This window comes from Haliaeetus albicilla, chromosome 10 (assembly GCF_947461875.1).
Source record: "Haliaeetus albicilla chromosome 10, bHalAlb1.1, whole genome shotgun sequence".
Taxonomy (NCBI): domain Eukaryota; kingdom Metazoa; phylum Chordata; class Aves; order Accipitriformes; family Accipitridae; genus Haliaeetus; species Haliaeetus albicilla.
The window spans coordinates 40,132,936-40,147,752 of record NC_091492.1 but is presented as its reverse complement, the minus strand read 5'-3'; the positions used below and the strand labels follow the sequence as shown (position 1 = coordinate 40,147,752).

General features: G+C 54.5%; 1 protein-coding gene across 7 annotated transcripts in view; it reads right to left on the bottom strand.

The window, feature by feature from the left end:
* Positions 1–14,213, bottom strand: part of MSI1 (musashi RNA binding protein 1) — a 32,088-nt gene extending 17,875 nt beyond the window's left edge. For 2 of the 7 annotated variants that reach the window (XM_069795253.1, XM_069795255.1), the window contains exons 1-6: positions 13,545–13,721; positions 13,159–13,199; positions 12,936–13,017; positions 12,738–12,822; positions 7,949–7,990; positions 6,102–6,194 (exon numbers count right to left, since the gene is read on the bottom strand). In XM_069795253.1, the coding sequence (XP_069651354.1) occupies positions 6,102–6,194; positions 7,949–7,990; positions 12,738–12,822; positions 12,936–13,017; positions 13,159–13,199; positions 13,545–13,603 (402 nt within the window). In that variant the 5' untranslated portion in view covers positions 13,604–13,721. Of the gene's footprint in view, positions 1–6,101; positions 6,195–6,876; positions 6,996–7,948; positions 7,991–8,393; positions 9,297–12,737; positions 13,018–13,158; positions 13,200–13,544 lie in introns of those variants that run through there. The other 5 variants (XM_069795251.1, XM_069795252.1, XM_069795250.1 and 2 more) reach the window with 4 other exon arrangements.
* Between the last annotated feature and the right edge of the window lie 604 nt (positions 14,214–14,817).

Sequence of the window (14,817 nt, the reverse complement as noted above, 5' to 3'; positions counted from 1 at the left end):
CAACGTATTTGTAGAAAAATCAGGCAGAATAATAACAACTGCCGAGACATCTTCAAGGTGGGAAATATAAACCAAACAGTCTAGAAACCACTCAGCCATCCTGTCAAGAGAGGGCATTAGCAACCCTGCGAGGTTCTCCCAGCTGCTCAAACAGGACAGGCCAATTCTGGGGAGGAGGACGCACCGACCCAGAGCCCAGCTCCAGGGAGCAGGCATGCTGCACCCGCACGGCGCCGGGAGGACCCTTCTTACCCCACTCTGCAGAACCATTCTCAAAACTCTGGGAATGAGAGTTGGCCGAGGGACAGAGCCCGTTCCGTGCCACAGGTGAGCGGGACAGCCTGTCCAGGTGTTCCTGCCTGCTCTTGCACTGCACCTCGGGCACCTGGCAAATATCAAATGAACCACTGAAGACCTGAATGACCATTACTGCTACAGCATTTTTGGCTATTTGCCTACCAGATGCGGAGCACAGAGAACCCTTTGTTCCAGAGGCATTGTTACCACAAGCCAAACTGCCTACTGCCACAAGAGAGGTGATCAGATTCCCCTTCTCCTCCCCTCCCCATCTGTTCATTGCAACCATGTTACGCGTGAGAATTTGCATAAATTGCCCTCTGATCTGTGGAAGAAAATCCAAAATCCAGTTTGGAAATCCACAGCAGGTTGACAAGCAGCTTTGATCCCTGAAATTTCCAGAGAGCAGCAGATTAAGGATTAATTAATTAACATTCTCCAGATCCAAAGTGAGGGAAATCATGCCCACTGTAAGCACAGGAACAAGTCTTCCTTTAAAGAAATTCCCCATCAGTATCTAAAGGTTCTCCAATTAGTCAGCAGGGAAAACTCATTTCATATACCCAAGTCAACCACACCATTTTTCTGGCAGGTGTACATGAATATGCATTTGTGACAGACATGCAAACCCTCATCAAATCCAGCACCTCAGATACGGGGGTTTTCTCTTGGTCGGGACAGTACTAGAGTCATTGCCTGAGCGAGATGTCAGAAGCTGTCTCAGGCAAACGGTCCAGAATTTGGACTTGAGTATTAGATGGCAGCCCAAAGGTCAGAATTGTCCTCAGACCTCAGCAGATCTTTTTTCTTGTTTGCTTCCAGGATATTTTTAGAGGGCAGATCTCTCTCTGGGCACGATCTGCCTCACAGAGGCTGAGCTTTCATGACCGACTCATCCACATATGCAGATCACCTGCAGGCCCAGGGAGAGATGCAGACTGTTTTTAAGCACTTTTCAAGCACCCTTGGAGCCACAACTGATTAGTGAGTCATGCAAAGACGTCATTGTGAATATATTTCTTGCATTTCTGCTTCATGAAATGCAAAAGCACAAAAGAAAACCATGAGTTCAAACACGTGAATTGGGTCCAGGCCCCCATTTCTTCCAGCACCTCTGCATTTCTAGTTTCTGAAAGGATCAACTTCTCTCCTAATGACAAAAGACTGGCTGCACCAAGTTTGAGCAGAGGTCCACCTTGCCCAACACCCCCCCCAAGATACCAACCAACAACAGACACCTTTGGAAGAATGTAAAGACAAGGCAAGGATATTACGATAGACCCCAGAACACTCCATCATCTTCCAAGCCATTTGTGATTTGGGGATTTCCTGAACTCAAAGGCGTGTCTGTATATTTAGAAGACCTTCCATGCATTTGTCCAATCATTTTGGAGCCTATGCAGATTTTAGCAACGTCCTGGGGCAAAGATTTCACAGCTTAGATAAGCTCCATGACAAAAAGACCTTATTTGTTCTGAGCCTCCTACCTTGCAAGTTATTTGACTTTGTCTACCACAAAACCTCATCAGACCAACCCTTGAAAAAGAAAGATGATCTGAGTTTTTTCAGTTATGATTTGAAACAAGTGACCTTGCTTACAAGACCAGAGACCCAACAGTCCAAAGAAATTACTCTGATGGACAATCCCTTTTCCCCCCCAAAAAAAACACAGAACAACATGTTCCCACAGGTTGAAGTAGAAAAGGAGGAAGCTGGGATACAAGCTCCTCTGAGGCATCCTCATACATGTTGAACTAGACGGAGGACTAGCTATGCCTGAGGTGGTAGGTGCAAGATATCTTCCACCTCTCTCTCTGTTTCAGGTTTCAGTGAGGGTGGTAGCCTGAATCTAGAGAGGCTGTTGAAATACTTCCTTGTGCAGTCTAAGGATCTCCAACACCATCCAACTTAAGCCAAGACACTTGGCTACACACACTGTGAATGCAATTCTTTCCAGGACTTCGGTCCTACAGTTGAAAAAATAATCTCCTTTAGAAAGCATGTCCGTGGCCTTAGCTTGAATCTCAAAGAGACTTGAGTTTTGGAGCCAGAACTGTTTCCTAGAGATCCCACTATGTTCAAAGCCCTAGCAGCTGCACCTGACAAACCATAGCCAGCTTGAGTGCACTTCTCAGTCTCTCTCACTGTACTAAAAAAACAAAACAAAACAAAAAAAACAACCACCTTTGTGTTTTCTTCAGGAAAACAGCAGCCCATATTTTTCATTCACAGTTTTGGAAGAGAAAAAAAATAAAGTGATCCTTCTTTGAAGCAGAGAAACTCACACTGTATTTGGGATCCTCTTTGAAGCTTCACCTTTTGTGCCTGTTAAAACCAAGTATTTTGATATGAAGAACTGGGGTGCCAGCCTCTCCCTTTCTTCCTTTATCCCTAAGTAATACTCATGGATTTCCTCCTCACACATTTTCATTTTTCTTCTGCCACTTCCATTTTACAAAGCTGAGAGAAGGTTTTGGATGCAGCAAGGAAAGACAACAAAACAAAAATAGGAGTAAGCGGAAATGCAAAAATGGAAAAATCAGACTTGGGAATTTTATTTTATGAAATGGGGAACCATTTCATCTCCAGCCCAAGCAAACTTCCATTTTTTTCCTACTGATGGACACACGAGGTATGTTGCTTCTGACCCAAGATGCACCAACGCTAACTACCTTGGTAGACTTGTGAACTGCAGGTCACTGATTTGGGCCAGAGAGAACATTATGATAATCTAATTTGACCTCGTCCGTACTGCAGGCCATAGCACTTCCTCTCGTAATTCCTACAGCATGTGCATGCTCTCTGTCTGGACTAAAACGTATTTTTCAAAATACATCTACCCTAATTTAAAGGCTTTAAGTGGTGGCAAATCTAACACATGCTTAGGCTTGCGGCCTGAGGGTTACCTAGAAGATAACCTTCACGCAAAACCCATTCAGCAGTCTGTACTCCCTTGTCCTTAGAAGCAGAGGATGATCTCTCCCTGAAGGTGAGATACAAACGGAGCTTGCTACTGGCTTCTCAAAGATTGACTAAAAATCACCCCCAGGAACCTGGTACCTTGATCTTGAGGAACCAGGACAGGATGACTGCATGCTCCCCGCTCTCTCCTCTCTAGATCCTAAGTGTTCCCATACCTCCCTGGACAGGCAGGAGGAAAGAGGAACAATTTTTCTCCTGCCAGATCCTAGAAAACTGTGGGGCTCCTTGGAAGAAGAGGTAACATAGACAAAGCCATTTCCTCAGAGAGTGAGTCCTCCAAAGAAATGCTTCAAAAAGGCATCCTTAACATTTCCTTCTCAGACAGTCCCAATCCAATTGGCCCAAATGACTTAGAAAATATTTTCTCAGACAGGCTTTCCAAGATGAGGATAACACGACAAGCTTTACCACCTCTCACTTAAAGGTGCCACAAATCGAGGAAATGAAGACCACAGAGTGAGATGCCGAGTACCTCTAAAGAAGGGATCCTAGGAGACCTCTGAAAGCTAGGAGGCCCCAGAGTATCATAAGCAAACACCAAAAGAGCCTGTGTATCAAAATCATGTTCTCCATGAGTCACATCTGAAATTGAAGGCAATGGGCTTTTCTTAGCCCTGGAAACCACAGAGCAGTGCATTCAGAGCGCAGAACCCCAGAGCTGATGGCCACGAGGCTCTCCTCTGAAACACGCTTTCCCACTGATCCTGTCTGTCAGCCACACAGAGATACCAACTGGAGAGAATTTCTCAGGAAACAGTTCTCCTGGCCTTTGGTGAATTATTTGAGGCTTAGCCTGGAAGATGGTTACAGGCCAGGAGAGATGCATTATACAAGAGCTTTGAGGAGTCTCTCCTCAGCTGAAACGGCCAGGTGAGTCAGAAAACTGCCCCAAAAATGGAGAGTCAATCTGACCAGCCCTGACCTCTCCCCACAGAAACTCCAGAGCCAAGAGGCCAGCTGCATCGGCCTCATGCAGATTTTGAGCACCGGATGTTGTCCAGGATGCTGGTTCTCTGGAAATGAATCGCACTGAGCTATGCAGAACTCTCCCTTCTGCCCAGTCCCAGGAAAACAATCTGACACAACCAGTTCTTGCCAGTCGCCTGACGTCAGGACCCCTTTCAGCACATGACCATTAAACAAGAGGAACACAACAGCGTAACGCCCCAAAAGAACTGGAAAGTTCTTCTCAAACTAGAGCAACCATAACTGCTTGTAAACAAGAGTGCTACATGACATGCTTCTGCTTCAAATTAACAGAGGTACAGTTAAGGTGAAAAGGGGATTACACCCAAGACATTTTGTTTTCCTATCAGACGCATCCATCAGCAGCGCAGAAGCACATGCCAGTCAAACTAACAACCTTCAGACCACACAGACACACGGACAACACCACCTTTACTGGTGACACCTTCAGTGACACCATGTAAAAACTCTTGAAAACACAACAGAGTTTGCTTATTTCTAATAGAAAATAAAACCACACAGAGCTAATGACTAGCAAACATGGAGATATCTGACCACTTTTGCTATTGCCACTTTCTCTTAGGATTGAATAGAAATATAAAGGAGTCCCACTTTGCAGTCATGATAGCATCCCAGGACATTCAGATTTGACTTCAGAAGCTGAACAAAGGTACTGAGCAAACACTTGTTCCAAACTCTGCCCAAAAGTTCCAACAATATCACAAAACTGGTTACAAAACTCCCCTTCCTTTCACCAATTGATGTGCCTTAACATAACATTACCCCTTTGCAGGACCTTTCAGAAGGAAATTAATACCAAAGCCTTCATCCCTCACACTCTACAGTTCCCGTGGTACTTTCCTCCACATCCACAATCCTATCAGCAACATCGTGGCCAGATTACCACGCAGCAAACTGTGTTCTGCCCCGCTAGCCAGGCAGGAAGGTCCCTACAGCTACAGAATCCAACACTTCCTGCCTCAAACAGCAAGCCCATGAACACCACCAAACAACAGTGCAACAGTCACAGTGCCCTGCCCCAGAGGTGACCACATTCAGCGTTTGGGTACGATGATCCCCATCAGTTCCAAATCCCATTAAAAATCTTGAGATCCTTCAGTCTAATACTCCTGAGATTGCTCCTGCGGATGCTCACAACCTCCTGACGCAGCTGAAAGGCCAAGACCGAGTCCCCTTCTATCCTCCAATTAGGTCCCGACTCACAATCTGCACACCTGGCTGTCACGGACCACGGCACAAGTGACTTCCATCCACCCTTCCCTGAGCCACCAGCTGGCACAGAAGAGCCAGACCAACACAAGGGACAGCCGTAGTGCCAGATTTTCTTCAAACATCCAAAAATAACATCACCACTTGCCCAAGACTCAGCAGGAGAAGTTTCAGGACCAAAAGGCTTATTTTTAATAAAGGATTACCAAAATATCAATTACAAGGCTTTGAGTTAGAACCAGGCCAAAATCACAGGTTTGATGCTGCAGCCACTCTGTTAGGAGTGTCTACAAAACTTCCTCCGGTGGTAGAACAAACTGCAAATCTGCGGGCCACAGGAGGCCTCTGGATAGGGAAAAACTGGAAAACCATTTCCCCTAGCCCAGCTCCTACTGACTCCAGGAACAAACACAAACTCTTTGTTTCAGATCGTTACAGGGCAGGAGTCACTGGCTGTAGCCCCTACAAAGACATTACAGCCAGCCAGCATCTGTAACTGACCTTGAATCTACTTAACCCCACGCAGAAGACTCGCAAGCTCCTAATCCCGCCTCCACAGAAGTTCAGAAAACTCCTTTTTGCCCCAGAAGCAACAGCTTTGATCCAACACCACTCAAGAGACTTACCTTACCAAACTGCTCGAAATATTGTTTCACATCCTCCACAGTAGTGTTCACAGACAGACCACCCACAAATATCTTCTTCGTTCGGGTCACCATCTGGAAAAGGGAAGGACAGGAATTCACCGAATAAACCCAGAGCGAGCAGAGAACAAGACTCAAAAGGCCACTAACTCCCCTCTGCTGCTGGGAAGCGCCTGCCCCATTGCTGCAGCCGAGCTTCCACCTCCTCGAAGCCCTCTGGCCCAACACAGCTGGCAGATCCGTCCCACGCCGGACCCCAGTTCATGCTCTCGCCCTTGCGCCACCCCATCATGCTTGCCAGCACCCAACCACCACCTCCTCCTCGGACAGCACATTACCAGCCTCTCCCCTTGCTAACCTGCTGCCTTTCCCTCGGCAACCTTCACACCACCCCGAAAGCGTGGGGCAGGACTGTCCCTTCCCCAGCCCTCCAGCTCCTCTCGCAGCCGTACCACTTTGCACAGCCAGCCTCCTCCAGGCTTCCCCAGAGATGACTGCTCTACTTCCCAGAACGGAAAGACAGGCAGGAGGCCTGCCAGCGCAGGTAGGCTCGCCAGGCTTCACCCTCCTAGTTCGCAAATTGCAAAGCATCTGGTCTTGCATGGAATAAGCCTCATTTCGCACCCATTCCCCAGTCACTTAAAAGGACCCCAGTCAACTCCCAGTTAAATCTCTTTTGCCTTCGCAAGACGGCAAAGAGAGGATCCCTCTGCCACTTGTCACTCGTGCAGCTGGAACAAGGAAGAAAACTAACTACCCTGAGAGGGGCCATTGCTGCCAGGCTGAGGCACACCGACATCCTTTGAACCGGCTCTCCAGCTGCATCCTCCCCTTAGCTGCTTGGCTACACCCCTGCTCTCAGAGGAACACATGGTCCTAATTACCCCAAGGAGCATAGGGCTAATCCGCAGCAATTCCCTGGCTTGGAGAGCAGCCCGTTCTAACACTAAAGCACCTTCTGTCACCAAACTGCTTAATGGAATTAACCCAATTCCTACCATGTGCTTCCTGGCTCCAGTTACTTGGGATACCTGCTCACCAATTGTTCTCAGTGCCTGATCCCCCTTACTTCCCTCCTGGCACCAGTCCCCTCTTCCCTCTCTGCTTCTTGACACTGCTTCTCCCCAGCTCTTTCTCCTGCGACAGTACTTGGAATAGAGACTCTAAACTTTAAAACTCCCATCCAAGAGCAAAGTTAAAGGGTGACCCCAAAGTCTAAAGACAGTCTCCAGCCTGCTGCTGGTTCCTCAGTTAAAAGTTTCTAGCTGCACGCCTGGAAAAAGTTCCTGCAACTGCGCATTTCGATGCCAAAGCCTCTCGTAGATAAGGTCCAACACCTGCCTTTTCCAGTGCTGAAGCACACAAGGGCATTTCACAAAATGAAATCCTTCTCCCCCTCCCTGCCATTCCTACACCTATTCGTACACACACCTGTGCATACACACGACCCTCTTTCCACGTGTATCACGTTGCAGCGTGGAGCTGTTCTGCATCTCCTAAGGCCTGAAACTTCCAGACACTGGCTGTAACCTCGGATGGACTAAGTTCACCCTGGGCAGCATTTATTTCACCAGCTCTAACCAGCGCATCCTAAAGTACAACCGAGGGACCTTCTGGTTCCTCCAGCGCCACGCAAACCCCCAGCGCTGCACTGCAAGCCCGACAGGAACGCACCGCGGTGCAGCACAGCAGCTCCTGCTCCAGGTGAGTCCTGAGCAAACCCCAGGGAGCGACTCCGTTGTATGCACTGGCAACATTGCACGGAGGGACAAGATTCACCGCCACGAATTTCGCCCTTTGGGGTGGCAAGGGCTCCCCGCAGTGCTTACCTTGGGCTGTGCTCGGCGGGGGAACGCTACCTTCGGGTCAATCTGAAAGAGATGTGGGGAAGAAGAGATGAACACGCTTTTGCTGCCTATTTACAGACGCAGGGTTTCCTCCATGCGCACAGCTGTCTCTGCCCACGTGGCACCTTGCTAAAAACCCAAAGAATCTACCTGAGGTGCATAAAATGAAGCTGACTGCAGACATCTTTCCCTCTCAGTAAGGTGTAATCCAGGGAGACTACAAGTCCCAGCATGCAGTGGTCCGGCTCCAGCTGAGCGCTGGCCAGACGCACCCGAGAACCCATCACATGCTGGGATTAACAGGCTGGGCTGCACCCTCCCACTCAGCCTGCCCCTGGGTGCCCTGCATCACCGGCCTCATATTAAAAGTGCTTTCTTTTGCCTTTTTCCTCTCCCCTTCCACTCTACCTACAAATACAGAGCTCACCCGGGTAGTAACAGGGCAGAAAAGAGGCAGCGCACAAAAAGCCAAACACTTCATCCCACAAAACACAGGGTAAAGAAATAAAAGAGCACACAGGACGGCACAAATTAAACCGAGGAGTCCAAAGCCCCACAGGCTGCAGAGGCTGTGGCTGCAGGGCAAGCGTGCTGCCCCTCTCCCCAGGCTGCGCTGCACACAATGACGCGATGCCTCCCCTCCGCAGGCTGAGCCCTCCATTGTGCCTGTTCAGCTTCTCTATAAACCTGCTGCCGGCCGGAGCTGCCGGTCCCCGTGCCGCCATCCAGGTGCCGCACGTTCTGCTGGGCTCAGCACGGATGAGCGTGTGCCTGCATTGGCCTCACACTACCACAAAAGCCAGGACAACACTAATGCAGCTGCAAGCCAAACACCCACGAAGCCTTCTCTCCTCCTCAGCCACCATCTCTCTCTTTATAGCCTATTTTTACAGCAACTCCTGTAAAGTTACATCACATCGGGGATGATCCAGACCTACAAATCAGCTTACAAAGACCTGTGGTAAAGGCAGGTCTGGCTCATCCCCGCACTTGGACAGGCTGCAGCTGGGAGGGCAGCCTCGAGCGTTGTCCCATCAGCCCGGCAGCTCAAACAGCCCAAAAGGAAGCTGTGTTTCTCCAGCTCCTCTCGCTGCTTTGTTCAGCTTCCCAGCCTGGCCACCCTCCCATCCCGCATCCTTTCACTTGTCACACAGCCCCGGAGCTTGGCCTCCCTGCGCCCTTCCACCAGCTTCTTTCCCTGCCTTCCCCACCTCCATCCTGACTCACAGCCTACAACATAAATAAACTCAGCACGCAAGTAAACAGAGGCAAAAGTGAAGAGCACAAATAAACTCAAAAATAAACCTCCCTCCCCAAGCTCCAAGCGCCAGCAGATTAGCATACCCTCCGGTGCCTCCCTGGGGCATCTGAACCATCCCTCCCCTCCTTGTGCCCGCGCACACACACACACACACACACCCCCCACAGCTTCCTGGCTAGTGCAGACACCCACAGCGAATTCTGAGGACAGGGGACGGCAGGAGACCAGGAGGTTGATGGCAGATAATAAGCAAAAACAATAATCTACTGTCTTTTACTTCTCAGCCAGTGTCATTCAGCTCCTGCCAAGAAGATGCTTTCATACTCAGCAATGCTAAGCTCAGCCTCATTTTCTCATTACCCTGAGTGTGATCAACTGGGCAGAGATAACGTGTCCTCCTGGCTGGAGGGAGCAGGCAGTCATTTCACAAATTCTTCTGCACAACCAGCTATTGTTGCAGGTAGAGGGAGGCCAGGGCGACCGACTGCAGGGGCAGCCCTGGGAACACGCGGAGGGGAGCAAGTTCAGTGCCGGACTCAAGTTACTCGCACTGGACTGCTCTTCGGTGGCTGGAGTCTTTCTAATTAAAGCAAAAGCACCAGTACCTTGTTCCCTCATTTCTGGTGTTAAAACAAATACCCCTGGAGGAGCTGCGTTTCAGTGTCACCCACTGACGTAATGGTTCTTTTTTACAAACCTAGATAGAAACCCGCTAAGAGTAAGAGCATTCAGAACTGCTCAGATTGTATCCAAAAAACCAAAACCCTGAGATCAGGCTGCGGTGAGTGGAAGTCACCTGAGCAGAAACCATTTCCACTTCACCCCACAAGGCTTTGGGGACGAGGAATTCCACTGATGTCGCAGGTGTACCAGTGGGCCGGCCGGGCTCCTCAGTAACACTCTTCAAGGCACCTACGGCACCATTTAATAGCTCAGGTCACGTAACTCCTGAGTTAACCTGGCTGGTATCAGTGCCCCAAAGCAGGGGGAGGGCAGGTAAGGACCCGCGAGACCTCCGGGCTGGGTTTGTTCATTCATCGCACCTCCACAGCTACCTTCACTCTGTTGGTCTGCGCTGCCTGAGAGCCGCAGATCGCTCCCTCCGCCACAAAAGACAAACCCAGCAAAAACTCAGTAACGGCAACAAAGAAACAACAGGGCGACCCAGCACTGCCAAGCCCGCTCTTCCCAGAGCTCATAAAGCAGCAGCTCAAGGCAGCGGTCAGCTGCAGCTTTACAAAGTCACGCAAATCTTTTACCTTGAGACCACAAAGCCAATTCTCCTATCAAGCGTTTTCATAAATAACCCCGTAGGCTGCTGCTATCAAGCTTACAAACAAAGAGGAGTCTGAAAAGCACAAGGTCTCCCCGGAGAATCGGGCCAACAGCCCTCGTTAGGGTAGGAAGAATCAGAAAACAATGAAGCAACAAGTTGGGCAGACAGTGTCTATCAAGTGCTGCTTGCCAGGAGACACCTAGCCTTTAGAGAAGGCTGTCCTTTCAGGACACCGGGCCTTTTCCTGCAAAGTTTCATAAAACCCTATATTAAGATTCAGATGAGTTTGTGTCATTTAACCCATGACTCACAGCAGAGCCTTTCAGGCTCACAGGCATACGGAGGCTCCATGCGGTACCACAAGACCAACCTCTCACCAGGCAAAACACCCCAAAACATCTGACCCAGCTGAAAACCGTGCTAAATAAAAAAAAGAAAAAGGAAGGGGGGAGAGGATCAAAGTTCCTAACAAAGGAAGGGCCCTAGCAAAACTGCCCCCATTCTCTCCGCTGTGCCGGCGGGGCAAGCGGAGCAGATGCAGCCGGGAATTTCAATGGCTGGCCGGTCCCCATGCGCCACGAGGCCCTTCTGTTCTCCTGCAGCGCCCGTCCGCCCCTGCCCTGCCCGTCCCTCCCTGCCCTCGTGGGCCACACGGTGGGCTGCAGAGCGGCTTCGCCCAGGCGGCAGTGGCGGTTCGGGGAGAAGAATGGAGACCATGGGTTTCGGCTCGCTCCTAGCCCCAAAATGCTTTTGGGATTAGCGCTACAACAGACATCCATGACTTGCCTTTCCAAGAGGGGTCTATGCCAGCCCACAGACTCAGGACGGGACTAGCTGAACAGACACCGTGTTTACACAGGCTAGTAAAAAAAAAAAAGAAAGAGAAAAAAAACAAAGCCCTGGGCCCTTCTCAAAAGACTTTGCCATAACCCTCCCCCAGAGCAAAACTCACTTTACATCACTCCTGAAAGCAGGAGGGCTGGGAGTCCTGAGGACCCAGCCTCGGCCAGGAAGGCTGGGGTAGGTTTAACCGGGAGCTCCCATGGGGAGGAAGGACCTGTGCACATCAAAGGGAGCGATCCAGGCAGTTAAACAGGAACAGACATAAATCTCGCTGCAACTCACGCCATAAACCCTAAGAAAGGGGGTCTCGCTCTCCCGCCCTCTCCCTTCTGCCAAGATAAAGGCTAGGACGCACGAGCCACGCGCTGGAGGAAACAAAGTTGTGCGTTTGGGCTCCTCGGCAGCCCGTGCCCGGAGCCAGAACCTCTCCCCTCGCCGTGCCACCCCCTCGCAGCCCCTGCCGCTCCCCCACCCCTACCCTCACCTTCACCCCAGGGCAGCAATAAGGAAAAGGAATTCAGGGGAAGGCAAGTCACTAAAACTAAAGAGAAGGGACCTCCCACTCAGACACCTCACCCCCACCCCCACCCCCCCCCCCGAAACAGCCTGCACATCTCCCGAGCGCCACAGATTTGCAAGGCAGGACCGGGCACGATATGACACCGACCCAGGGAGCCACCAAAATCCTTCTGCTGGCCCAGCCAGGGCACCTCATCAGTCCCCACTTGCAGAGCGAGGGCCGGACCCGCGGCCGCTCCGAGAGGCCGGTGGTGGCCCACATGGGCGGGCGCTAGCCACGCTCGGAGACAATAAAGTCTTGAACCTCCATGACCGTTACAAAAAGTTCGCCCGGGGAAACTACGGGAGAGTCTCTGGGGCATGCAGCACGAAGGCTCTCGGCCGAGGGGAGGGCACAGGCCGCCGCGGCCAGGGGAAGCGGGGCCTGGGTGCTGGGGAACAGCACCCCTGGGGAAGGAGCAGCCCTCGGCAGCGCGGAGGGGGGGAAGGGGCGGCTCCCCTCTCCCCAAACGCAGCCGCATCCATTTCCCGGTGCGAATCCTCGCCCCAAACGCGCTCAGGTGTCCCAGCTCCGAGAGGGCCACGGTCACTCCTCGGAGGAACCTTATGACCGACGGGCGGGAGGAAAACCATCACCGGGATCTGCAGACCCACGCCGGGACGTCGGCCCCGGGTCGACGGCGAGGCCGGTGCTCGGGCGGCAGCTAGGCTACCCGCCGGCGAGAGGGGCGGAGAAGGGGCCGATTGATCCGTATCGGGAATCGATAGTTTACAACCTCTAACTGGAAATCAAACACCGCAATCGACGGCTGCTCCGAGCGCAGCCGCTTCCGCCGGCAAATGCACCCCTGAGATGAGAGAAGTCATCTCACCGTCTTGGAGTCCAGTTCATGTCTGGATTGGGCCAGGACCTTGTCGACGCCAGCCTGGTCCATGAACGTGACGAACCCGAAGCCCCTGAGCCCCGCAGCCCGGGCAGGAGAGGGGATGCGGAGAGAAGAGAGAAAGTTGGTTAAAGTGGCGGCCGGGCCGCGGCGGGGGCGAAGGGAGGCGCGGGCCCGGCCTCTCACCTGGATCTCTTTGTCAGCGGGTCCCGCATCACCAGGCACTCCTTCACCTCGCCGAACTGGCTGAAGTACTCCCGCAAGCCCTCTGCAAGCACAGCGCCCACCGTGGGTGTCCCAGCCCGGCCCGGCCCGGCCCCGCCGCCCCCACCGGGCTGGGCTCGGCCCCGGCCCCGGCCCCTCCACCCCCGGCCCCGGCGGCAGGTGCGGGGCCGCCGCGGACGCTCACCTTGCGTGGTCTGCCAGCTCAGTCCCCCGATGAACATTTTGCTGCGGGAGGAAGGAGAGAACCGTGAGCGGGGCCGCGCCGGGGACGGGGGGGGACGGACGGCCGCGGCGCCCCGCGGGGGTGGCGGTAGCGGCGGCGGCGGCGGCGGCGGGGCCGGGCGGGGAGGGGAGGGCGCGGATCGGCCATGTTGGCAGCGGCACCGCCGCCGCCGCCGCCGCGCCTGCCCGGGCCGGGCGGCCGGGGCCGGGGGGGGGTAGGGGGGGGGGGAGAGAGAGGGAGGGAGGGAGGGAGGGGGGCGGCCGGGGCCGGGATCGGGACCGGGGGGGACCGAGCTGGGGGGGAGAAGGGGGGGAGGTGGGGAGCACGGTCGTCCGCCGCGGCGGTACCAGGGGTCGTGCGGGGAGTCCGGGGAGGCGAGGCCGGGCTGGCTGCCGTCTGTCTCCATTCGGACCTCTTCTCCCTGCGAGGAGCGGCGCCGCACTCCCGGGGCAGATGAGCGCTGGAAAAGGGGCCGGACGGACAGGCCATGCTGCCCCCTCCCCCGACCCCTCTCCGCCGGGCGGGGAGGGAGCGAGGGAGGAGGGCCCGGCGGGCACAACCTGCCCGGCTCCTCCCACCCCCGCCGGCCCGCCGGCCGCCCTGCGCATAAAACCCGCCGGCGGCGCCGGGGCCGAGCGCCGGGAGCCGCGCCCGCACCGCGCCGGGGGAGCGCGCCCGGCCCCCGGTGCACGGCGAGCGGGCGGGCGGGAGTCAGCCCGGGAACCAGCCGGGAACCCGCGGCCGCTTTGTCCCCGGCCGCGCTCGCCCACCCACCCCGCACCTGCCCCGGGGCGGCGGACAAAGGGCGGCGGGCTCAGCCCCGCCGCCGCCGAACCAGGCCTGACCCGGGGAGCTCGGGCTCGCCGCAGCGGACCCCGGCCCGGTTCACCACCCCCCCCCCCCGCCACCCTTCCCCCCGGTGTCTCGGCGGCACCGGGTGGGTTAAAGCCCCCGGGAGCGGCCCCCACCGCCGAGGGCGCTTCCAGGGCGGGACCGGGGCTGCCCTCCTCGCCCCGGTACCCTCAGCCGGGCAGCGGGGAGCCCCGGCGCCTGTACCCGAGGCGCCTTCCCGGAGCCCCGGTACCTCTGTGCCCCCCCCCCCCCCTCGCAGCCGGGCGGGGACCCTGCCGGGGGTCAGAGGCTGCCCGGCCTCGCCGCCGCCCACCCCGCACGGGGCTGCACCGGCCACCGGGCCCCGAGCGAAGCCGGCGCAGGGCACCGCGGCGGAACCCCCGCAGCACCAGGTACGAAGAGCCCAGCCTGCTCTCGTCTCTGCCCGCGGTTTACCGGGGAGGGTGGCCAGGCTGGTCCCCCCCCTCCGCCGCCAAGTCACGGCGCAGTTTCTTGCTCGTTCAGATTGACAGACGGACTCGTGCCAAGCTCCAGCCTCTCTCTCTCTCTCTCTCCACGGCCACACAAGTTCATCCACATACTGATGGCTTCTGGAGCAGGTCTGTGCACTCTCTGCCCCTGCTCTTGGGCAACCCGGCCCGGGTGGCCAGAGGAGCTCAGCGAGGAACAAATGAAATACCTGCAAAGCCAGAGTCAGATGAGAGTTGTAGCCTCTCCTGACCATGTCGTGCATCGCTCTGAGAGAAGGCACTTGTTTGCATCTGTGGC